Here is a 26,111-nt window from a genome sequence, read left to right as displayed (position 1 = left end):
ACTTTTTCAATAAAGATTCTTCAAAAAAAAAAAGAAAACAGTAGAAACCAGCTAGTAGTAAATGTCAAGCACAAGGATGTTCGCGTTGCGTGACAACGTGGCGCTTCACACCCAATAAGAATGAGCAGGGTCATTGTCGTTAGTGTGATTGGTTAAGAATCTTCCTTTGGGCTGTTTCATTGGTTATTTAAACAACAAATCCCGCCTCCTTGACAACGTTATTTAAAAGGTACAGAGTGCCAACGCGGACAGAGTTTTCTCTGAAGCGCTTAATATTATCGAGGTGGCGTAAGTTGCTCGCAAGAAGGCGGTAAGTGATTCAGAAAAATGGTATTTTGCTTCATGAGATAAACTCAAATAGGCAAACGCTGCCTTGTTTTTAATCTCTCATTTGCGTAGTCTATTTTTTTTTTTGCACCGCTCTGAAGTGACGAAGTTTGTAGTGGTGGGAGTCATACGATGGTCCTGAGGATAAGAGAGAAGGATGCGAATGTTTTTCGAAACATTGTTTTTCTTTTTTAGAAACCAAAGCATGCAATTCAAATGACAGACTATGTTTATGTTAGTTTACGATTAATTAAAACACGTTTCTTGTTGTCACTGACACAGGAATGCTGAGTAAAGTTAATTACTGACCAAGGGTACGGTCCTCCGATATTCTAATTTGCAAATTCTACTGCAAATTGTCAACTGGTAGTGTGGAATTTCTTCCTTGGATGGGTGACTCTCGCAAAAGTATATATCGGGATCGTTCAACTCATGTCTGATTTGATGCAGTTGACTTATCAATGATATCTAAACTAACATTCTGATTCAGTTGGATGACATTTTCCATGTTTTCTGTCCTGCCTTTCCTACTATTGCACTGGGTGTGTCCCTTCTCTTCCAACGACCCATGCAAAGTAACCAACTGAGCGGCAAATCTCATTTTGTTCCTTTTGCTTTTTATGGTCTTTGTTTTGGGATGCATTAAAAAAAAATGTGGTTGCAAACAGCAATAAATAAGATCGAAACAATAGCTGTAAAGTTACTGTAATCATGGTCAATTTTGAATTGCATAAACATTCCCCTGCTGTAAAATTCCCTTAAGATAGCTAGTTTGCTCAGAAAATATATAATATTACTATTTCCATCCTCAGTTGCTGACGGCTAATCACAATGCTGCTGCAGTCCCTCGCATCCGTCTACCTCCTGGTTGCTGCCACCTTGGCAGTCCCCGCTCAGGAGAAACGCGTCCATCACCATGCCGACCTGAGCGACCACGCCCACAACGACGCTCACGACTTTCAGTACGACCACGAGGCTTTCCTGGGCAAAGAGGAGGCGAAGACCTTTGACCAGCTGACCCCGGAGGAGAGTAAAGACAGACTGGCGTAAGTTATGCTTGACTAGGCCTAACACAAGGTGTCACGCGTTGTATCTCAACAGAAATTTGGACTTTTTTGTGTCATGTTCCTTGTTACCTAAACAAGAGGTTTGATAAAGCGTCAGACGAGGATAAAGCAATAGTTTTATAGCAGTGCTTTGACCGAATTACAAAATGGGCGAGTTTTTCAGCAAAAACTGAAAGCTAGTTGCAAAAAATGAAATCTGCAAATTCGTTCGTAGCAAATACAGTACAAGATGTAGGGAAACACTGAACAGTGTTTTGCTATTGCTAATTGATACGTCCCCTTAAAAATGTTTACAATTGCCTATATGTGCCACAATAGGGTAGCAAAGCACTCTTGGAACGAAGAAGCCACAAGAACTACAAATACTTTTGCTTTGGCTGCAGAACAACAACAACAAAAGGTCTTTTTTTTTCGGTGAATAACAAAGAATAGACCCCCACAAACCCTACAAAAAATGTGAATAGGTGAATTCACTGAGCAGAGTTTTCCATGAAATACAAGGGTTGTTAATCGTGATTTCCAAGATCATATGGAAATTAGAAAAAGGTCTGGTCAGGAAAAGTAAAGTACAAGTACTAATTTCCGACCTGATCCCTCTTTGTTCCTCCCTCCCCCAGGAAAATTGTGGACCGCATTGACACAGACAAGGACGGCTTCATCAACCACTCTGAGCTGCATTATTGGATCAAACACAGACAGAGGAGGTACATTGAGGAGAACGTGAACAAACACTGGAGGGATTATGACCAGAATGAAGATGACAAAATAGCATGGGGGGAGTACAAGAACACGACCTACGGATTCTATCTTGGTACGTCACTCACTCACGTCCACCTCTCTCAATACCTGTATCGGTCTAACTTCTCTGTCTGTCCTCTCAGATGAGGAGTTTGACGACGTGGAGGACAAGGCCACCTACAAATCCATGCTAACCCGAGATGAAAGACGCTTCAAGACCGCCGATCGTGACGGCGACGGGATCGCCACGCGCGAGGAGTTCACTGCCTTCCTACACCCCGAGGAGTTTGATTACATGAAAGACTTGGTTGTACAGGTACAGATTTGTAGCTTAAAAGTGGATGTGCAATTGAAGATTTGACATCTGTTCTCGTATGTTGTTGTGATTCGTGGCCTGCAATAGTCAAGCGTCACATTTTTGGTGAATTACATTACACGAGAGTGATTCCAGTATGCTCAGAACAAGAGTGACTGGAAAGGTGTTAACATTTGTCTAGTGTCTTTCTGCATCACGTGTATTGGTCTGAACTGTTCACATATGGGGAGGTGGGAAAAATCTGTCTGAACTCACAACATTAGTAAACATTTTTCAATGTTAAAAAAAAATTGTCTGTAGGAAACAATTGAGGACATTGATAAAAATGGGGACGGCAAGATCAGCTTAGACGAATACATTGGTAAGTGACCTGCGTTTTTGAACCCCTCTCAATTCGGATGCTGAATGTAATTTTGGGTGCGTGCGCTGCGAATTGAATGTCTATAGGTGACATGTACACCCCGGAGGAGGGGGAGAGTGAGCCTGAGTGGGTCCAGACTGAGAAGAAGCATTTTACTGATTTCAGGGATGCCAACAAGGTATGGGACTGAATTTATCATAAGAGCTTGATCTATATCTATTTTATGGTTTGAATTAAGAAAAAAAATTCAACATTGTGCAGTGCAGCTCCCAATAGATTGTAATTTCCCCATTGCGGGACAAATAAAGGATATCTTAATCTTAATAGAAACCAAAATGTATCTTTGTAAAAGCAAATTTCTAAGACGGCATCTAAAGAAGCATTCAATTCCAGTTACTTACTTTTACTTTTGAAGGATAAAACTTGTCCAGACCGATTACACAGCTCAACACATTTTTATTATAATTTTTTAAAATCAGAGATGCAAGTAAATTCCTAGGTTTTTTTGCGCCAATTCCCAATATGGCAATGTGTGTTTCTCTCGAGGACATCAGGTTTTCATAACTACATTTAATGTATTTAGTAATCTTTTTTTTTTTTTAACGTCACGCTATAAATGACTTCACATGGTAAAATCCGTATTGGCGCCTGCTTTTATAGGGGCAAACTTAAAAAGATAAATCAAAAACATCATCCTCGGAGAAAAGAAAAATATACTGTACATTTTTTGATATTGGTGTCAAAAATCAGTTTAGACTCGTAAAACCATCGCTGATTTAAAATTTGCTGTTGACGAGTGTTATTGTCCCACAAGTCAACAGATGCATCACTAATGGTCTTCATTAAATGCACTCAACCGAAACCCACAAGCTTGTAAACAGTGAGAGATGTGAGTTATGACTGCAACATAAGCTACAGGTTTATCAGAAGTAGACAACCTTCCTTCAGAAAAATAGAGAATGGAACAGTATGGTAATCCCCTGAGTCAACTAGTATAGGAATCATGGAAGTAGGATTGAAACTGGACCAGTGCCTGGTCGTTTCTTCATACTGAGGCAAGTCGCGTGTCACACAGGATGGGTACATGGATTTCGGTGAGGTGGCGCAGTGGATTTTGCCCGGAGAAGTCGACCACGCCGACAATGAAGCCAAACACTTGATCCACGAGACAGACAGCAACAAGGTAACACTGTCGCATCCAAACACACATATACACCACGACATGACAAAATACACACTTGTGTTCTTGGCAACTGATGTCTGATGTCATGATGATTGACATGGACCGTAAAATGCATGAAGAAACCTACAGTAAATATCAGTCAAAGGTTGATACGGTTACTGGATGAATGGATGATAGAGATACATCTACATGGATAGATACCAGGATGCAATAAAATAGGTAAGAATGATACAATAGATACTGTAGGTAGATTCATCACCGATGGAATAATTACAGCAATAATTCATTTAATTTAATTCACACTTATTGCCTGTCTTCTCTCTGTCTTAATTTCCTCTTTCTTTTCATGACTTTATGCGTCTCCTCCATCTCCTTCCATGTCAATCACACGAATGTCTGATGCAATGTGGCCGATCAATCGTCAGGACGAGAAAATAACCAAACAGGAAATCCTTGCCAACTGGAACATGTTCGTGGGCAGCCAGGCCACCAATTACGGAGAAGATTTAACAAGGAGTCACGACGAACTTTGATGAGCTGTCGCCGTTCCAAACGGAGCTTGTCCGGGGTCCATATTATTTCACGAGGTTTGCTCACATGGGGTCTGTGCGCGATGGCCGCCGGTGACACGACAAGTATCACTCTTGCAGAAACGATTCCACATTGCAGTCACATACTGTGTATGTGGTTACAGGTGATTTCTTACGCCCATAACAAAGCATTACTGTAGTCAGCCGAACACAGTCCAAAATAATGTAGATGGAGGAAGTGTTGGGGGTGGGGAACTGTGGATATCGTCCGACGTGCACTGATATTAACCTGAAACTGTGTGTTTTGAGTTGGTGCTTAGAATGTAGTCACAACATTTCTGAATATCAGAAACCGTCACGGTGAGACACACTCCACTGACAGACTGCTTCATCGTTTATGCGCGGCGCTGTACTTGAAATATTTTCGGTGCTGCACGGTACTTATTTTCAACCATCCCATGTATGGAAATTGATTTTAAAACATTTCAAATGAAAGATTTGTTGCCGTTGTATTGGATTGAGTTGTAACAATGTTGTCAAATGTAGGTCAGAGGCACGTTAATGTTGGCTACGAGAGTTAACTAAAAGAAGTTTGCCATTAAAGAACTGTGTTACTGTTGATTGGACAAATAAATGGACTTTTCTATTTGTTTTTGTTTTTTGCATTGAGTATGCATCATATTGCAGTTTAATGTACAGTGGTACCTCTACTTACGAACGTCTTTTCATACGAAATTTTCAAGTTACGAAACGTCTCAACAGGAAAATATTGCCTCGTTACGAAAGAAATTTCATGATGTGAGCTCCTGAACGCAACATACTTATAGCTGTTCTGCCAATGGCTATTACCGAGCATCTTCCTGGCATCCCTTTAGCTAAGAGGGACCTCTACCAGATGTGTCTATGCAGCGTCCTTGTCATTCGTACCTCGAGCCTGATAGTTTTACGTAAATGTGAATCACCCAGAAAAAGTGTTCTCCAGTCGGGCGATCGCTCACTATGCTGATGTTTGCCGTGGACATTTTCAAAGGATTGTTAAAAGGCTACAAAAGCCAACATCCTTGGATCAGTTCTTTACAAAAGCCCAGGCAAAAACCACTTCTGAAAGACAACATGAACTGTAGACGGCAAAAAAAACAAACGATGAGTTAAAAGTTAAATGATCATCAGTTTTATTCTTTACTCAATTCTTTGTTTTTTACATGATGCACAACTCTCATTTCTTGTGCAATCATCTCCTTGTAACATTTTGTTACATATTTTGATGCATTTTTAGGCTTTAGGAAACAATGTCTGAATTGGGGGGGGGGCTTGGAACAAATTAGGGCATTTACATGGAAAACGCATCTCTACTGACAAAATTTTCTAGTGAAGAAATGTCTTCCTCAACCAATTGATTTCATAAGTAGATGTACCACTGTACTGATGAAAGCAACTAAATTCTGGTATTTTTGCTCCTTGCCTCCCTGTACAGTTAAAATTAGAAGCAACTCAGCATTTTCCAATGTATCATCTTCACACAAGAAAAATGAGGGGCAGACAACTGCAATAAAGTCCTGCACTACAATAATGGCATCATACATACTTAAGGACTTATTTGCCTCTCTGAATGTTATTCAGAGGATTTCCATCCTTAGTCGATTGAGACACATCTCTTCCTTTTTGCTGTTGCTTTTTGTTTTCCCACCTTCCCTGTTTTGTGCATGTCAGGATGGGCTTGTGACACTGTCTGAGATGCTCGACAAACTTGACTTCATCAAGATCAGCACCATCACAGATTATGGAGCCATGAAAGACGACGGCCATGACGAACTGTGAATATCAATCGCACACAATTATTATGACCGATGTTTGATGTGCGTTTGAGAAATATTTCTCAATCCAAATACAATCGGCAAGACGTTTGGGAGAGCACATTTATTCAACTGAACAATAAGCAGGCGAATATGCGGGTTCAGTAAGAAAATAAAAGCACTCTTCAAATGGTATGAACAGTATGCTGTAGATTTTGAAGAATAGAATAACAGACAAAAATACGGTCAATATATCAGATACCAAAAAAACAAATAGCATGTTTTGGCTGTTTGCAATCTTCAAAAACATTTTTTAGAGACCATAATACTAATGACCAGAGTCATCTTTCACACTTGCATCACTGGACGAGCTTCTTTGGCCTTAAGCTCGACACCTGCACCTGCAAAGCCTGTTCCTCCCTGTCAAAAGAAACACCAAATTCAAGGTCATCTTAGCAGAGGGAAACTAAACACTGTCAGTGTCTTTCATTTACAGATCTCCACTCACACTGCCTCATTTGTTAAAAAAAAAAAAGGGGGGGGGGGGGGGGACGCTAAAATTTTAAAGCACAGGCAGAAACGACTATTTGTATCGACGTTTACCAGTGCCCTGGGCTTGAAAAAAGGCGTACCGTATTTTCACGGTCAGACGGCGCACCGTATTGAAAGGCGCAGTGTCAGTTACGGGTGCGATTTCGGTATTTAACATAAACACAAGGCACATTGTATTTCTGCTATGTTATAGATGAATAGTTATTATTTTCGCTGTCCACCACGAATCCTGAGGGTCTCGCAAAACAGATTTTTCACAAAGCAGGTCTGGGCGAGGAACAAGGTAACGATCATCAATAAAAACATTTAAAAAAAACTTCATGTCATGTTTTGTATGAAAGTGCGATACCCAAATGGCATGGTATTTTCCTTTTCTGCCACATCGGCATTTCACAATGTTCTTGCCACTCCGTCGTTATCGACGCATATCCAGGACAATCAGCTGTTCCTTGATTATTTGAGATCACGTGTGATAATGCGAGAGGATTTCGTCTCACACCAGAAAGCAGTGAGAGCTCTGATGAAGGCAGGGTGGTAACAGCCAAAACGGGTTAGCAAGGTAAGATAAAAAATTTTTTTGGGGGGGGGGGGGGGGTTAACACAACGAAACCCAATTATACTTCATATATAAATAATACTTTTACTAATTTTACTGATACTAATTTTCGAGCGTGGATACCAGCAAATCGGGGGAAGCGTGTAATACATGGTTGACAAAGAAAAAATTGTTCTGATGGGTAATTTTAGGGGTGTGTGGTGTTCTCGAGAAATGACGGTACATTCTGTTGACCGCGCACATACCCTCTGCAGTGGTATGATGTCATTGTCAGAGAGCTTATCTCCACTCACAGGATCCATCATGTCCAACTTGATGAGTCTCTCCACGCACTCCTGTGTCACCACGCACCCCCTGAATATAGCATGGAGAGAAGTGAGCGGAATCTTTCCATGCAAACATGCTGGCAACTGTAGAAAGACACACTGGTTCAGCAACTCACGAAGGTCGTAGGACGGCACAGGGAACGCTGTTGCCCAGAATGTCTTTGGTGACTGCACAGACGTATCTGTCCTGTTGGGAAAGAATTGCTATTTAATACAATAAAAATAAATGTAGGAACCGGCGACCCGGTGAACGAGTGGTTAGCGTGTCGACCTCACAGTGCAGAGGTCATGGGTTCGCCTTCTTGTGTGGAGGTTGCATGTTCTCCCCGTGCCTGTGTGGGTTTTCTCCAGGTACTCAGTTACCTCCCACATTCCAAAAACATGCATGGTAGGTTGATTGAACGCTCTAAATTGCCTAGGTGTGATCGTGAGCGTGAATGGATGTTCGTCTGTATGTGCCCTGCGATTGGCTGGCAACCGGTTCAGGGTGTCCCCCGCCTACTGCCCGAAGACAGCTGGGATGGGCTCCAGCGACCCTTGTGAAGATAAAGCGGAACGGAAAATGGATGGATGTAGGAACTGCAACAATTTATATCTGTTGTAAGAAGAAAAAAACTGCAGTGATCATTGCGTTCTTAATAGAACACTGCATGAAGGCATGAACAGTGAGAACACAGCTGTGGTACCCAAGGCTCAGTTGGCGATTGTCGTAGGTTGATTTATCGTTGCTTCAAATATGGCCCCGCTTTCAGGCACAGTCAATTAAAATTGCACTGTATTGTAATCAGTGTTGTGTCCGAGGACCGGCAACCGGAGGCCAAGGCCAAGGACTTGACTCCGCTAGGTCGCTACCACTGCAGCGCACTGTCACTGTCAGACGAACACAGAGAAGCTCCACCCGCTCTATTTATATGGACACAGAACACTGTAACCTTCCACACAAAATAGTTCCAAACAAGTAACAATCGCATCAGTGGCATACATCGTATACCTGTATGATACAGAGAGAGAGAGAATAACAGATAACTTTGGTCTTGTCAGTGGAGCATTCTGGCAACTTTTTAAAAGTAAACTTTCCATTCATAAACTCTTTAAGTATCCATTTTCGGTGTCTCGTACTGCAGTGGCTGGCAAAACAGACATGGGCGTGGACTTCTGCAGCGCGCTTGTTGTTTTGTTTCTGGTGTATTTATAGAGCAACGTAACATCCGCTTGTGACGTGTGCCGCGTTAATCTCGCGAGAAAAAATGGAATCCCGTTAAAATTCATTTAAATTAATGCCAATAAAAACGCGCTAAACTGACAGCTCTAGTAATTTTATGTGTTCAGTTATTTCCGTTTTCACTGCCCTCTGAATAGGGTTTGTCAGTCGGCATGGAAGGATTACTCTCTCTGTCCGTTTTTGATCATTTATTGAAGCAGATGGTAGTTGCAGAAACAGTAGAATGATATCAGAAGCAGTAGCAGATAGTATAAGCAGATGCAGTAGCAGATGCAGGATAAGTAGCAGTAGCAGTAGCAGGTAACCTAAAGTAAACAAATGCAATTTAATGATTATCTACCTTAGGCATCACAATGTAAATGTGTATAGCAGTGATAATTTTACAGTTTACCGCCAGTGAGTCCCAGGGACTCGCTGATCAGAAAAGTATGAGTCCCATTATGCATTGAGAGAGTCCCAAATTTCGAATTCTGAAAGGGTCTACTTATTCAATTGCATATGATAATAAAACAAACAACAACATATACATAGCTGCAAAAATTTAAATAATTCAGGAGCAGGCCTGAGGATTTCGGAAATTCACGGTAACCGTTTTTCGGTTCCGTCGGATTACCCAATGGGAAACCACGGTAACTAATTTTGGGTTCTGTAAACGTTCATGCTGGGAACCCATTTTTCTATTTTGACCGATATTCATAATCAAGAATTCTGAGACTCAAAAGTATAATGTTTCAATTGTAAATGTTTGAAAACTATTGTTGGGGGAAGAGCGGCCTCCTCTTCCCCGCGTGTTTGTTGACTTTCGGACGAGGAGAATGTTGGTCATCCAAATAAAGGCTGGAGTCGATGAACAGTTCCTTCGGCGGGTTTTTTCTGCAGTTTACGAATCGATTGGGGCTCCTGAGGGGTCCAGATTTCAATCAGGAAGCGTAAAACAAACACATTCATGAGATTATATAGAGACAATATGATAATGAGAGGCGGGGAGGTACGCCTCTCATGCAAATCCCAGAAACAAAGAAAGTAACATGTCATCTGACCCGGTGTGGCTGGAAGAAGTTGGGAGCGGTGAGGTGAGACCAGACCACCACTCCCCACCATTTGGTGTGATGGCAGGAACACAGATACTTGAGATGACAGTTCCTCTTTTGATGTTAAACATGTCCTGTGGAGGGGGGCCCTAAAAGTGGTGGGGGTCGACGGGCACTAAAGGTGATTGTAAAAACAGTGAGCAGGAACTACCTTCAACAGCATTCTACATTATTTCTTTCAAGTGTCTGAACAAACACAACTAACAGATAGGAATAACACCTTAACCATCAAACCTAACAAAGAAGGGAGGAATAATACAAGAGTATTCCAATTCTAGGAGATGATTGTTACAAGGACGCCAAGCTATGCTGTGGGCATGGGAAGGTTATACAGCATGACTAAATATGAGCAGAATACAGACTTCACTATGCATTAAAAATAAACTTTACATCAGCAGCGGTGTACTCCAGGTTTATTCAACTAGATAAGTGGATCAAAATATGTTGTACTGTACTCATATGGCATCATGAATACAGCATACCACAAAATCAGATTTTTGTGGTATGCTGTTATTTTTTCCAATCTCACACTGCAAAGATTAATTGACTGGTAATGATTAATACAGGTAAGTATTGATGTGGCTTGACGTCCTCTTCCCAAGACGATGCATGTGCAATCTACTATCAATTTGACGAAAGAATCGAACCACGTCATCATTAGTTCTACCAACAGTTAACATTAGCATTGCTTCACCTTGTGACGAATGTTTTCTTCATAAAGTTACCATGCTACAATCAGTAAATTATAGAATAACCAAGACTGTTTCATCATATTTTTCATAGCGATTAGCTTATAGATCTAATGACCAATTTGCCTCGTAATCGTGCCTCGCGTCGTATCTCGCTCTCGTGTTCTGTGCATACGTCACAGGTGAGTTTAGTGATACGCCCTTCGGACAATTCATACGAAAAATTAGACTGGCATTCCCATTTCTTAAATGTCATAATTAGTAGACCTCTGTGAGTTTTTTTCGCCGCCATCTCAAACTTTCATCCGCGAGATTCCACAGTTTGCGGGCTAAAATAGCAACTCCTAATTGGGAGCCGCTCAAAATAGGAGCCGACTTTTTTTCCTCCTGTTTTTCCCCCCCTTTCGGTTAAAGACGCACGTGATTGGTCAAGATCCGTGGTAGAAGAGGGAGGGGAGGGTTACACACGTGCGCGCGCGCACACACACACGCTGCAGTGAAGAGAAGGAGGAAGAGTTAGAGACATTCACAGCAGCACACTGTGAGCAGCACACGAACACATACCTGTCAACTCATACGGTTTAGCCATAGTTCATACGGATTTTGTGGTGAATCTTACGTATATGGCCGTATCGCACAAATCATACGGATTCTGAACATTTCCGGGGTTTTTTTGGTGAAAAAAGTAACGCAGGAATACAACTCTGAACACAGTAATGCCACTAAGTAGAATGATGATTAGACATTAACCAGACATTGTATTAATGGAGATCTAAAATAAATATCATTGAAAATTTCGTGTTTTTTTCTGCCGTTATTTTGACATATAAAATGCTTTGGTATGTTATAAGGATTTTTTGCTCTTTATAAGGATTTTTTTGGTAGTTTATACAGGTTGGCGCTCCAAAAAGTTGACAGGTATGCGAACAGGAGAGACAGGGAGACGAGAGAGCTCGATAGCGCTACAGAGAAAAAACAACACGGTGGAAAGCGGAAAGGTGAGAAAATGAAATTTGGACTCATTTCAACTTATTTGATAGTTCAAAGGCAGCGTGTAGACTGTACAAGGTTAAATATCCAATATCAAATTTTAATTTATGATTTGTTGTGTGGTAATCAAAGCTTACTTATGTCGTTTTACTGTAAATAGTTAAAAGCTTATAAATATACACAGAGATTGGAACTTCTTGTTGACCTTGTTTTGAGATGGGTCTTTGTTTTTGTACTTTGTAATTTATTTTTGTAGCACTCCATGTTGTATTCCATGTTGAGTATGTTCAGAAGAATATAAATAAAGCCATATAAATAAAAAAATATTTGATATTCTGTATATTTTTTACATTAGTAATTCATTTTACACATAATTTTTCATTATTTTTGGTCGTAAATTAATTTAAGCAACAAATAAACTGAGGAGCCAATTGGGAGCCGAAATCTATCTAGCCTCCTTTTTAGTGAGCCGAGCCAAAAGAGCCGGAATCCCATCACTAGCACATAACGTTATCTGTCCCCCCCCCCCCCCCCCCCAACACTGAAAACAAAACAAAATGAAAGTAAATTAGAAGAAACTCACTCACACACCACACCACAAACACACATACGGGCACAGTGAAATCGCGTTGACAACACAGGAGATTCGATCGCGTACAGTCAACTCGTGTGCGGTGACTTTTATGGTTAAACGATTTTTCGGTCCCGTCAAAATGACGCCACGGAAACGACACGCTACCGGTAACGACAGTTACCGTGAAATCCTCAGGCCTGCCGTAGTTTTTTGTCGTCGTTTTATTTTGACTGAGAAATTTCCTTGCGTCCCAAAAACGCACATTATTTGGAACTGTACGTCCCATGGGAAAATTATGCGTCTCGGACGCGGGACGCAGAGGTAACGAGATGGCTGGTATAGTTGACATTAATTAATTTAATGCCTTCAACTTCACAATAATAATAATAAATTATTAAATCAACCATGATTTTAAACTATGCATTATCAATATTCATTATTCCAAACATGAGAAAGCATTCAGCAAACATAACTGGAATCGATCAAAAGGACTCCAAATCCCAACGGCCAAACCCGAAAGTGAACTGCCGACATTATTGACTCCAGCTGTAACGCAAATTACTTGGTTCAAACAAACATTCTAGTGCCACCGCACAAACGTGACGACTGTGCAAAAATAACTAAATAAAAGACACCACTGTTACAGAAAGGCTTTACACGCTATTTAAACTGCCGATCGCGAACGCAACAAACCGTGATTGAAACTAACTGTGATGCCGCTCTTTATACCCGCCCCTCTTAAAGCGCCAGATAAACCCATCAAAATGGGTTTCCCTGGATGGAATTTGTTTGATTTCGTCATGATTTCTCCATTGCGAGACTAATAAAGGTTTTCTTATCTTTTCTTATCTTTATTTTTGCGGTCCTTGGACCCACTTTATACCCGTGGACGAGGGATTAGAGCCAGTGTTGTGTCCGAGAACTGGCAACCCAAGGCCAAGGACAAGGACTTGACTCGACTCCAAGGCCAAGGACCGAGGACTTGACTCCGAGACCAAGGACCGACCTTCGGTCCTCGAGCCGGTCCTCGAGGCCAAGGACCGGCTCGAGGAGCACAACACTGATTGTAATATATCAAACCTTGTTAAAAAAATAAAAATAAAAAATAGGACGCAAAGAAATAAACTAGTTTCATTAAAAACATCCATCCATCCATTTTCTGACCCACTTTATCCTCACAAGGGTCATGCGGTGTGCTGGCGCCTGAATGACTGCCAGCAAATCGCACAGCACACAGAGACGAACAACCATTCGTGCTTGCAAACAAACCTAGGGACAATTTAGAGTGTTCCATTAACCTGCCACGCATGTTTTTTGGAATGTGGGAGGAAACCGGAGTACCCGGGGAAAACCCACGCAGGCACAGGGAGAACATGCAAATTCTACACAGGAAGGTTGCAGCCAAAATCAAACTCTGCTGTACTGTGAAGCCGACGTGCTAACCAGTCAACCACCGGGCCCGCCTCTTTAAATGCAATGAAACCAAAAGTTACATACACTGTAGTACCAGGAGCTCGGACTCCAGTTTACCACACAGTTAGTTCAATGGTAGTCTAATGGTAGTCAATGGTGTCTTTTCCATGCTCATTGGTAGTGTTTTCATTTTGTAATTGTGTGTTTGACTTTTTGTCCAGTTCAACAAATGGCTGAAAGTGCATCTGCGACTGTAACTCCCTCAGCGATTTCACTTCACTCAGGCGGTGGTGTATCAAAGGGAGGGGAAAAAAAAAGACCAAGTCATGGCTTGTAACTTGAAAAACTTGTCAGAGGGTGCACTTGAAAGTCAAGGTAATTTTTGAGGCTGATGCTGATTCCAATATTTGTCAGAATAAAATTCAATCAGCCAATTAATTAGTATTTATTTAACTTTACAACAGAGAGAAACATTGGCAAAATTTGGCTGATTGTTTTGCAAAAATCCGCAAATATTTTTGAGGAGGGCAAATGTTTGAATGTCATTTTCTTTGTCTTATTTTGCATTGTGTTACCAAAAAATAAAATAAACCCTGCAAAAAATGGACAGCGGGTCAGTCATCTGATTTTTGCCGATTTTAAAAGGGGCTTTAATATTGGCCTATGAATTAGTCAGGTCCTACCACAAGGTGTGAAAGTAACCAAGTAGGCAAGTACTTTAATCTGTTTTGATATGCATATTTTCTGACAGTGTGTCTGTGAGTAAGCCGTTCTGTCCTCCTGCCCAACAGTTACAGCACAGATCTGTGAAGTTGTCGACACCGCATTTTTTTTTGCTCCACACCCGTCAGCATGGTAACAATATCTAAACTTGCCATTGCTACAACAGCATACAGTAGACTGTAATGTCTAGTTGCTCACTGTGCTAATGGCCCAATTTCAGCAAGACGGGATGGAATATGGTACGTAATATATGTTGTTAATTCTTGATAATATGATGAAGTCACTTTTAAATTGGTTGGGTTTTAAATTGTGACAATATGCTCCTTTAGACTAACCTGGCGATTGATGAGGGCCACTCGGTCCAGACTCGGGTCTACCGGGGTGAAGCGCACGGTGATCAGCTCGTTCATCTTAATTGGTTGGCCTGACATCGGACACAACACAGTCTTACTCTGAAAAGACATTAGGAAAAACGAAATGAGAGGAAACTATTTTAAAAAAATTACACAATTTCTAAGCCCACTGCTGGATTTCAAGAGCCACAGATGAGCTTTGGATTCAGAGGTCAACTTGTCTCCATCCGCATACAAATACGCAAAATAAACAAAGGTCATCATGACATACAACCTGAAGACAAACATGTTAAAATGCCGTCGACATCACACAACAAGCAGACAGGTCATAAAATAGCTGCAAAGTTTCGTTCAAGCAAAAAAGGCATCTTGCTGGCACGAGGAATATTTTCAGTCGTGATCTTTTTAGAGCAGGGAACCATATTTGATTCTCTAAACTGCAATTGAAAGAACCCAGTATCCCTCGCTATTAAAAAAAGACAGTAAAAAAACAGACGATTCCGCTGCAGACCACAAATGAGAGAAAACGAGGGTTGAAAATAACCAATTTAAAAGTACATATATTACACAACACCAATAAAGATTAAACATAGTCAAAAAGAAAATGTAAGCACTGTAATAATAATTGACAGATATGCTGAGTTGTTCTAATGACAAGAAAACACGAATAATATGTGGTGACTTTAACATTGACTTATTAAACCCTAATAGACACAAAAAAAACAACAGATTTCATAAATACAATGTATAGCAACAGTCTTTTCCGAGTCATTCTGAAACCCAGCAGAATAACAGTTGATACGGCCCCATTAATAGATAATATATTTATTAGAGCTGTCAGTTTAGCGCGTTTTTATTGGCATTAATTTAAATGAATTTTAACGGGATTAAATTTTTCTCGCGAGATTAACGTGGCACACGTCACAAGCGGATGTTACGTTGCTCTATAAATACACCAGAAACAGAACAAAGAGCGCGCTGCAGAAGTCCACGCCCATGTCTGTTTTGCCAGCCATTTGTCCGAAATGATGTCTACACAAAACCGTAGAGACTTCCGCGCAAGAAGGACCAACAGAATCAACATAGCCTGACTGCTGTGTTCAAAGCAAACTTGAGAAAAACGAAGTATGCAACCATGGCTTAAAGCCACTATAGGCTGAGTTCTTGTTTACCTCAGATGTACACTTTATAATGTTATATTGCTCTGTTTTGATTCCATAAAAAGAGCTGTTAAAGCAGCTGTTGTGTGACAAAATATTTTTTTCACTGTTGTTGATGGACAGTAATATTGTGTGAGAGATTATGTGTGAATAACTGCTCCAAGTGAAAAATGTTCATGTAAAATTGAAAATCGAAATTGTTATTTCAGTAAATATTTGCATTTTGCACATAGAAACTGATTCATGATTCCATGTTGGTGAGAGCATTAAAATGGGGAAAAATAGGACAAAAAAATATAAAAGGGAATTCAGAAATGATAATAAATGTGTGAGTAATCACGATTATTTTTCAGTGAATTTGAATTAATTATGACAGTTGCATTTTTAATTAGATTAAATATTTTAATCGTTTGACAGCTCTAATATTTATAAATAAGATTGATCATAAAAAGGAAAGTGGACTTCTCATAACTGATATAAGTGACCATCTACCGGTCTTTGCAGTCTTTCATAATTACTTTGATAGAAAAACTAAATCAATAACCCACATATCAGAAATAAAACTCAGAACCCAACATTCCATCGCAGCTTTTAAGCTCGACCTAGACAAACAAAATTGGTCTGAGGTCTACTCCAATGAAGATCCAAATACTGCGTTTGACACATTTCAGTCAACCATAACCTCCTTATATGATAAGCATTTCCCAGTAATTAAGGTCTCCAGAAAGTACAAAGACCAAAGTAAGCCATTGATAACAAAAGGCATAGAAAATGCATGTAAAAAGAAAAACAATTTATACAAATTGTTTCTAAAATTCAGAACCAAAGAAGCTGAAACAAAATATAAGACTTATAAAAACAAATTAGTAAATATTATAAGAACCAGTAAGAGAGACCATTTTCATGCATTATTAGAGCAAAATAAAAGCAACACTCAAGAAATATGGAAAATATTAAATCATGTAATTAGAAATAGCTCTAAAAAAGCACATTATCCGGAGTACTTTATGAAAGATAAAAATACCATTATTGAGGAAACTGCAGAAATAGCAAAGGAATTTAATGAGTATTTTGTTAATATCGGCAGTAACTTAGCAAAACAAATTCCTGATCCAATAAATTCTTTTGAAATAGAAAAATACATAGAAAAAAACTCTTCCACAATGTTTCTTACTGCTGTGAATCATAATGAAATATTAAATATTGTAAAAACATATAAAAGTAAAAAGTCAACTGACTGTTTTAATATTGATATGACATAGTAAAACAGATTATAGAATTTGTAGTGCGACCTTTTACACACATATGCAACCTGTCATTCAAAGTCGGTGTTTTTCCATCAAAAATGAAAACAGCTAAAGTCATTCCAATTTTTAAAAGTGGAGAAAGACAATTCTTTACAAATTATAGACCAATATCACTGCTACCACAATTCTCAAAAATATTAGAAAAACTATTTTCTCGCAGACTTGATAACTTCATATATAAACACGTGCTATTAAGTGAAAATCAATATGGCTTCAGAGAAAAACGGACCACCTCAATGGCAGTAATGGAGTTTGTGGAAGCAATAGCCACTAATATAGATAAAGAATTCACTGTTGGGATTTTTCTAGATCTAAAAAAGCTTTTGATACAATAGATCATACTATATTATTGAATAAATTGGAGAAATATGGTATCAGAGGCATAGCACATAAATGGATTGAAAGTTATTTAGAAAACAGATATCAGTATGTGCAGTTCAACAACAAAAAAATCTAATTTACTGAAGATTACCCATGGAGTTCCTCAGGGATCAGTGCTTGGACCAAAACTATTCATCTTATATATAAATGATATCTGTAGTGTCTCAAAACAATTCAAATGCGTCCTATTCGCCGATGATACAACCTTTTACAGCTCTGGAGAAAATATGAAACTCCTGAAAACTGTGGAAAATGAATTAAACAAAATAAAAAACTGGTTCGACAGAAATAAACTATCTTTATATTTGACAAAATCTAAGTGAGTGGTTTTTGGCACGAGACCAATCAAACACCAAGTTAAAATAAAGATAAATTCAATTGAAATAGAACGAGTTTATGAAAATAAGTTACTTGGACTAGTAATAGATACCAAGCTATCCTGGAAGCCACACATAGATAACGTTAAAAGAAAAATATCCAAAACTATCGGGATCCTCCACAAAACTAAGGATGTGTTGAAAAAGAGTTATTTGTACACATTATATTACTCATTATTACTCCCATATATGACCTACTGTGTGGAAATATGAGGGAGCGCCTGTAAAACAAACACACTCCCTGTCTTAAAACTACAAAAAAAAGCAATCAGAATAATCAATAGGTCTAAATATATAGAACCCACAAATCCACTATTTATCAAACACAATGAAATTCTATGACCTGGTTGACTTCAAAATCGCCCAATTAATGTATAAAGCACATAATCTTTGCCAAAATTTCCAGAAGCTTTTTGAAATTAGAGATACAGTGATCCCTCGCTACTCCGCGGTTTGTTTATCGCGGGTTCAGTGCATCGCGGATTTTTTCAAACATATTAATATATATATATATATATATATATATACACAGGTATATATATATATATATATTTTTTACATATACATGGAGTACAGGACTGTATATGTTGCTCTATGTGACTCGCTGTTGTTTTGCAGCTTCTCGCGGACCGTTTTGCGGACTTAAATTTCTTTTCCCCCCCGTTTATGTTAATTGGACGCTACTTCGCGGATTTTCGTTTATCGCAGGTGGTTTTGGTCCCCATTAACCGCGATAAACGAGGGATTACTGTAGTCGTTATAATCTAAGGGGTACTAATCAATACAAAAAATCCAAAGCAAGAACAAACATCAAGCAAAGGTGTGTATCAGTAATAGGTGTCAATCTGTGGAATAAGTTTGAAACGGGCCTGAAAATGAGTAAATCGCTGGATGAGTTAAAAAACTTTTTTCAAAAGATTAGTACAAAAAAACTACATAAATCAGAGTTAAGAAGATAAATTTGATATACTTAGAAAATATAGTAATACAACTGAATTACATTGATCAACTTATTAAATGTATTAAAGAAATGCAGTATTTATAATGAATATGAGAACATTGATATAAAAAGGAGAATGAATAATTATATATACAAACCGAAAGGTGTATAAATAAATAACTACAGTACACATAAGGGTAAAAGAATTTGATGATATGTAGATTTTTTTTCTTTTTCTTCTTTGTATTGAAAAAAGATCAATTCATATTACTATATAACAAGGGGTAGGACTAGATACGTTATTTACTTCTTCCTACTCCTTTGAACATATAACGGTGATGATTTTGTTTTTTTTTTCCTTTTATAATTTTTGTTTGCCTTCACTTTTGTCAATCTGTTATTGTATGTTCAATAAACAATAAAAAAAAAAAACAAACAAACAATGAAGTGCCGCAACTCAATGAGTGAAATGTGGTCAATACAGGATAACATTTATATAATTCATATCTACATATTTTTAGCCACGCGGTTTCATGGCTCAGACTGGCCCACGTGAGTTCTCATCGTTTTAATGAAGAAATACAATTTGAGCCTTCTTAAGAGTATTACCATAATTTCCGGACTATAGAGCCCACCTGATTATAAGCCGCACCCACTACCTTTTTTAAAGGAAAACCCATTTTTTACACACACAAGCCGCACCTGTCTATAAGCCGCAGGTGCCCACATGAGATATTTGCAAAGAAAGACGGTACACAGAAATAGGTTTCAACATTTAATAACTTAACCTTAACTTGTCTTTGCCTGTTAACGCTGGGAGGGACAGAGGGATGGATGGATGGATGGCTGACACCGGTCCCTGCTGTAACGCTCAGTCAATCATTCCTTCATTAGGCTTTCTACCATCCACGCTTTCAAGATAATCTCTTTCGGGAGGTTTTCTTTTGGCATATGTAACCAGGTGAACAATACTATAACTGTTGTAGCGAATGCTGCCTCATTTCATCAATGGATCACTGTCACTTTAAATGGAGCGTTGGATAATATTGTGGCAAATCTTGTGAGACTTGGACCACAAAGTGAAGGGAGACGATCGCTGAGCTGTGCTTATTCAGACCTGATGAATCTGCAATCAGCATTGTAACCCGGCTGATATTAAGAGTAAAATATGGTCGTTTGGGAGTTTGAACTGTGTCGCACAGTGGGTCGTGTGAACACCCGTGAAGCAGGGGAGATTAGTTGTTTTCTGTGTGTTTTGGGCGCTGATAGACAAACTCGGTTATCATGTTTAAAAGTTTCTTTTTTTTTGCTTGATTGACCTCAAACATGTGTGTTTAGAGCCAGTGGCGATTGCTCTCGGACTGCAAGGGAAGCTCGGCTTCCCCTAAAATGTCAAAGAATAAGTGATCAAATATACGAATCAAAATCAGTTAAAATCAGCACCTCCAAATCTGAAACCATGGTCCTCAGTCGGAAAAGGGTGGAGTGCCCCCTCCGGGTCGGGGAGGAGATCTTGCCCCAAGTGGAGGAGTTCAAGTATCTTGGGGTCTTGTTCACGAGTGGGGGCAGGAGGGAGCGGGAGATCGACAGGCGGATCGGTGCAGCGTCTGCTGTGATGCGGACGTTGTATCGGTCTGTCGTGGTGAAGAAGGAGCTGAGCCAAAGGGTGAAGCTCTCAATTTACCGGTCGATCTACGTTCCAACCCTCATCTATGGTCACGAGCTATGGGTCGTGACCGAAAGAACGAGATCCCGGATACAAGCGGCCGAAATGAGTTTTCTCCGCAGGGTGTCCGGGCTCTCCCTTAGAGATAAGGTGAGAAGCTCGGTCATCCGGGAGGGGCTCAGAGTCGAGCCGCTTCTCCTCGACATTGAGAGGAGCCAGATGAGGTGGCTTGGGCATCTGATTCGGATGCCTCCTGAGCGCCTCCCTGGTGAGGTGTTCCGGGCATGTCCCACCGGGAGGAGACCCAGAGGAAGTCCCAGGACACGCTGGAGAGACTATGTCACCCAGCTGGCCTGGGAACGCCTCGGGATCCCCCGGGGAGAGCTGGAAGAAGTAGCTAGGGAGAGGGAAGTCTGGGCTTCCCTGCTAAAGCTGTTGCCCCCCGCGACCCGGCGCGGGGGCAACAGCGGTTGAAGATGGATGGATGGATGGATGGAGGCGGAGTACACCTTGGACAGGTCATCAGCACATGACATGTAAACAACCATTCACATCTATTGGCAACTTAGAGTCATTAACCAAAAGTGTATAGGGGTGTTCACACGGCAAGATTTGGTCCGGTGCTACGCCGGGGCTGCCCCAGTAGAGCGTTCACACGTGCAAATTAGCTCCGGCGTAGCCCCGGAAAAAAGCTTACACTGGACCAAATTTGATCCACCTCAGGGAGGTGGTTTAAAAATTTGCTCCGGAGCAAATGCTCGTTTGCGAAGCAGCACCGATGTAAATTTGCACGTGTGAACGCAACTGGGTTAAATTTGCTCCAGAGCAAATGCTTGTGAAGAGTACGTACGGCGAGAATGCGTTGCTTTCGTGCTCTGTCGGACTTCCGCCATGTGTTTGTTTAATAACGACACAAGACTTGGCTGGTAACATCTTTCCTTTTGTAGGAGACCGGACCGTCTCTGAGTTGTTTGTGTAGTTTGTTCCTTTGTTGTGTGTTCACAACCCCCCGCCCCCCATATAATTTACTTTGTGATTTCCTCTCTTGATTTTCTGTTTGGCGCATTACGTGTTTGCTTTTCTGAGTGTCATTGAAGTCATCGTTGATTTACGTTTTCGGGGGCGGTCACTCTCGAGCAGAAGGCACGGAGACCGAGAAGGAGAAGGACGTGCCTGTCCAGTAGTCGCTTGAGTTGTGTATACGTTTTAAAAAGAACCAACACGACAGCTCATTTGTTTTCTGTCGTTTTGCTCCGCTGCAGAAACTGCCGTGTGAACGCAAGTGGGGCTGCACCGACGCTGTGCCCGTGCTGACACGCTCAGCGGCTTTGTACGTGTGAACGCTCCACACAATTTGCTGCGGTGTAAAATATATCGCAACAAAATACATCGGTGCAGCGCCGGAGCAAATGTGTGCCGTGTGAACACCCCTTATGTTTCTGTAATGAAAGAAGAAGCCAGACTCCCTGGAGAAACGCTCTCGCCGATATCGGAACTCACACCGAACCATGAGCGCCCACCCCCCAATTTTGATTAAGATATCCTTTATTTGTCCCACACTGGGGAAATTTACAGCCTCCAGCAGCAAGAATGTAGGCAGAAAGAAGAAAGAAGAAAAAAACAAACAAACACCGTTCAATTAAGTGCAATATAAATACAAAATGGATAAATCGCAGTGCTATTTACAGTTGTTTTCCCACATCATTTAATTATTATTAATATTATTGTTGCTATTTTTATTCAGCAGCCTGACAGCAGTCGGTAGGATCGAGCGTCGGTATCTCTCCTTCTTGCAGCGCGGGTGTAACAGTCACCCGCGCTGCAAGAAGGTATGCTGCTGTAGACTGCAAATTTCCCCAGTGTGGGACAAATAAAGGTTATCCTATCTTATTTTATTAATTCAACATGCCGCTACGACGGACACAGTTGAACTGTGGAATTACTAGATTGTATTTGTTTCCAACAGTTGGCAGAAACCAGCAGAGGGCGCAAGTACACCAGTTGTACAATTCTTCCAACAACACTAGCTCGTCTACGTAATGCTTCAAAATAATAATAAAGTAATGTTTGCCCATTTTAGTAGACACCCATTTAAAGTAGAGAAGGTGTGTGTGTGTGTGTGTGTGTATGTGTGTAATGTTGTATTTATTAGGCAGTACATTGAACTTGGTTTACAGTCAGATTGACGACGGAAAATGAAATGATGAAATAAATTTCAATATGCCCAATCCATACATTGGAAAACAAACAATCTCTGAAGCAAATTTTCCTCCCCAATAGCCGCTCACCGGTTTCTTGAGAAGGTTGGGCTTTGCTTCAGGAGTCAGCGAAGGAACCCAGAAGCTGGGCAGACTCTGGCTGGAGGAGGCCACTGAATTAGTGGAGGAGGATGCTGATGAGCTGCTGTCTGTCCTGATTTTCTCACCTATTTTGCTTTGCCCTTGAAGGAAAAACACAGTTGAACAAGTCCATGCATTTGTCAACAATAAATACGACAGTCACTGCAGTATCTGGACACACGCACCGGAAATGAAAGGGTTGATGGGTTTGGATACGATGCTGTTCTCTCTGGTTTTAAACTTCTCCACTTTCTCCCTTTCTGCTGACTTGGACTCAAGCTGACTGTCATTCCTCTGAGCTTGTTTTTGCTTCTCATATGCCTGCAGGAAAGTCCAGTAAATTTCAAATACAAAACATTTGAATCATTTATATTTTGATGGGAAAGAAAAATATGCAAAAAGCCATTCATTCATTCATCCATTTTCAACACTGTTTATCCTTTTAAGAGCTGGAACCTTTCTCAGGTGACTTTGGATGAAATGGTGGCTAATCATTCACAGGACACATTTAGGGACAACCATTCACTTTCAGATTCATGCCATCGCTGAATAAGTATCAATCCCACACTGCCTGAGCAGAAGTCAAATGAATGAACCAAAATTAAATAAAGAGACATAAATACAAAAATAACAAATGTCAAGAACGTACCTTCATTTTCCGGGCAATGTCAGTCTTCTGATGCAGAATGTACTCCAGGATAGCCTGCTTTTCATACAAAAATCCATCTGGACTGAAAACAACATAAGAAATGTGATCTTTACATCCATGTTCATTTTTGTCAATTAACCAAATTAAAATGACTCCTCCAATTATATGTACAGAAAAAGAAACGTAATCGGGGTCTGCAGAATGAATGGATATGTGACAGTAATTGAATCCATAGACCTTGAACTCTTCCAATTTTTTGACGTGGTGTAATATTGAGAAGTGTAAAGAAAATGTACCATGTAATCTTATGTACCAGTAAAGAGAGCTAAAATGTTGGCAACCCATTGTTTTCAGATTTGCATTTTTTTATGTGAAAACCATGAATAATTCCTGACCATGATTATTTCTTGCACTGCTAAGTATGCATCACTTTGTCTTGTTGCATCACACAGAATCCCAATGAAGTACATACACGTTGATTGGCATGTGATAAAATGAGGACAATTTCAAGGAGTATGAATGCCTTTGAAAGCCAACGTATGTTTTGGCGTAGTGTGAGGTGAGAAACATACGTGACCACAGGAGTCTGACAGGGTTGCAGGGACAAACAGCAGCAGTCAAAGTCTTTGATGGCATCTTTACCCAGGCGAATGCTCTGCGTGCCATAACCGGATGCCGCTGTGCGGGACAAAAGCATAAAAATGAGCTCACGCAGTTTCTTTCAATTAGATTGAATGTGCTCCAATGCGTGACACAGGAGCTACCGCCGTCACGCTGAACATAAATGAGCACAACCCAAAAGGTGTCTGAGAAAACCCTGATTTTCATGAGAACGTTAAGGATATGATTGGCAAAACTCTGGCCAACTGTGATTGTTTTAAAAAGGGCTGATTAATACAGAATGATAGGTTATGCCCACCCACCACCCAACAAAAAAAAGAATCCTCCATCAACTGTAATGAAATGAAATGAGATATATCAATGTGCATTTTGCGCAAATGTATAGGAAATCCATCCATCCCTTTTCTAGAATGCTTGTCCTCAATAGGCCATCGCATCTTATTTTGGGAGAAAAGCAGGCTACAAGCAAAGGGCACAGAATGTATTAGACAAACGACCTTAACAGTCACATTTACACCTATGGACAAATTGTCTTCAATTTACGTAACATGCATGTTTTTGGAATGTGGAGAAAACCATGCAAGTACAGGAATAAGATGCAAATGCCCCACCCGGAGCCGGAGCAGATTTAAACACAGGAACCTACTTGACCTCATTTCACAAAAGTGACATCACACGCGCGTGCACACACACCAAATAAAAAAAATATATACCTGTATATACATGTATATATATATATATATATATATATATATATATACATATGTCAAAGCTATAAGTGTAATAATAGTATTATATATATATATATATATATTGTATATATTAGAGCTGTCAGTTTAGCGCGTTTTTATTGGCATTAATTTAAATGAATTTTAACGGGATTACATTTTTTCTCGCGAGATTAACGCGGCACACGTCACAAGCGGATGTTACGTTGCTCTATAAATACACCAGAAACAAAACAACAAGCGCGCTGCAGAAGTCCACGCCCATGTCTGTTTTGCCAGCCACGGCAGCACGAGACACCGAAAACGGATACTTAAAGAGTTTATGAATGGAAAGTTTACTTTTAAAAAGTTGCCAGATTGCTCCACTGACAAGACCAAAGTTACCTGTACCATACAGGTATACGATGTATGCCACTGACGCGATTGTTACTTGTTTGGAACTAATTTGTGCGGAAGGTTACAGTGTTCCGTGTTCATATGAATAGAGCGGGTGGAGCTTCTCTGTGTTCGTCTGACAGTGACGGTGCGCTGCAGTGGTAGCCCTAGCGAAAATAAAACGTCTCCAGTGTTGTCATCAAACCAAGTGTAGTCATCCGAAATGATGTCGACACAAAACCGTAGAGAGACTTCCGCGCAAGAAGGACCAACAGAATCAACATAGCCTGACTGCTGTGTTCAAAGCAAACTTGAGAAAAACGAAGTATGCAACCATGGCTTAAATCCACTATAGGCTGAGTTCGAGTTTACCTTAGATGTGCACTTTATAATGTTATATTGCTCTGTTTTGATTCCATAAAAAGAGCTGTTAAAGCAGCTGTTGTGTGACAAAATATTTTTTTCACTGTTGTTGATGGACAGTAATATTGTGTGAGAGATTATGTGTGAATAACTGCTCCAAGTGAAAAATGTTCATGTAAAATTGAAAATCGAAATTGTTATTTCAGTAAATATTTGCATTTTGCACATAGAAACTGATTCATGATTCCATGTTGATGAGAGCATTGAAATGGGGAAAAAAATAGGACAAAAAAATATAAAAGGAAATTCAGAAACGATCAAAAATGCGTGAGTAATCACGATTAATTTTTAGTGAATTTGAGTTAATTATGACAGTTGCATTTTTAATTAGATTAAATGTT

General features: G+C 40.1%; 2 protein-coding genes and 1 long non-coding RNA gene across 4 annotated transcripts in view; 1 reads left to right on the top strand and 2 right to left on the bottom strand.

The window, feature by feature from the left end:
* The first annotated feature begins 205 nt into the window (after positions 1-205).
* Positions 206-6,510, top strand: rcn3 (reticulocalbin 3, EF-hand calcium binding domain). 2 transcript variants are annotated; one of them, XM_086132538.1, is made up of 8 exons: positions 206-310; positions 1,140-1,373; positions 2,012-2,205; positions 2,276-2,448; positions 2,749-2,809; positions 2,896-2,987; positions 3,885-3,992; positions 6,233-6,510. In XM_086132538.1, exons 2-8 carry the CDS (start codon positions 1,159-1,161, stop codon positions 6,338-6,340), a joined length of 951 nt encoding a protein of 316 aa, XP_085988664.1. In that variant the 5' UTR covers positions 206-310; positions 1,140-1,158; the 3' UTR covers positions 6,341-6,510. The 2 variants fall into 2 exon arrangements, with proteins under 2 accessions (XP_085988664.1, XP_085988665.1); XM_086132539.1 differs by lacking the exon at positions 6,233-6,510 and adding an exon at positions 4,418-5,173.
* The window catches only part of nosip (nitric oxide synthase interacting protein), a 24,993-nt gene continuing 5,306 nt past the window's right edge, over positions 6,425-26,111 (bottom strand). The window contains exons 2-9 of the mRNA XM_086132540.1: positions 24,196-24,301; positions 23,624-23,705; positions 23,160-23,295; positions 22,924-23,075; positions 14,787-14,903; positions 7,866-7,936; positions 7,669-7,777; positions 6,425-6,735 (exon numbers count right to left, since the gene is read on the bottom strand). Coding sequence (XP_085988666.1) covers positions 6,664-6,735; positions 7,669-7,777; positions 7,866-7,936; positions 14,787-14,903; positions 22,924-23,075; positions 23,160-23,295; positions 23,624-23,705; positions 24,196-24,301 — 845 coding nt within the window. The 3' untranslated portion in view covers positions 6,425-6,663. The remainder of the gene's footprint in view (positions 6,736-7,668; positions 7,778-7,865; positions 7,937-14,786; positions 14,904-22,923; positions 23,076-23,159; positions 23,296-23,623; positions 23,706-24,195; positions 24,302-26,111) is intronic.
* On the bottom strand, positions 9,145-12,247 carry LOC147193274 (uncharacterized). The gene is made up of 2 exons (XR_015103173.1): positions 10,012-12,247; positions 9,145-9,871 (listed from the first exon to the last, which is right to left on the bottom strand). It is a non-coding gene; the product is annotated as an uncharacterized LOC147193274 (long non-coding RNA).

This window comes from Hippocampus guttulatus, chromosome 16 (genome assembly GCF_054856545.1).
Source record: "Hippocampus guttulatus isolate MCC_2025c chromosome 16, RoL_Hgut_1.0, whole genome shotgun sequence".
NCBI classification, from domain to species: domain Eukaryota; kingdom Metazoa; phylum Chordata; class Actinopteri; order Syngnathiformes; family Syngnathidae; genus Hippocampus; species Hippocampus guttulatus.
This window is presented reverse-complemented; position numbering and strand designations above follow the sequence as displayed.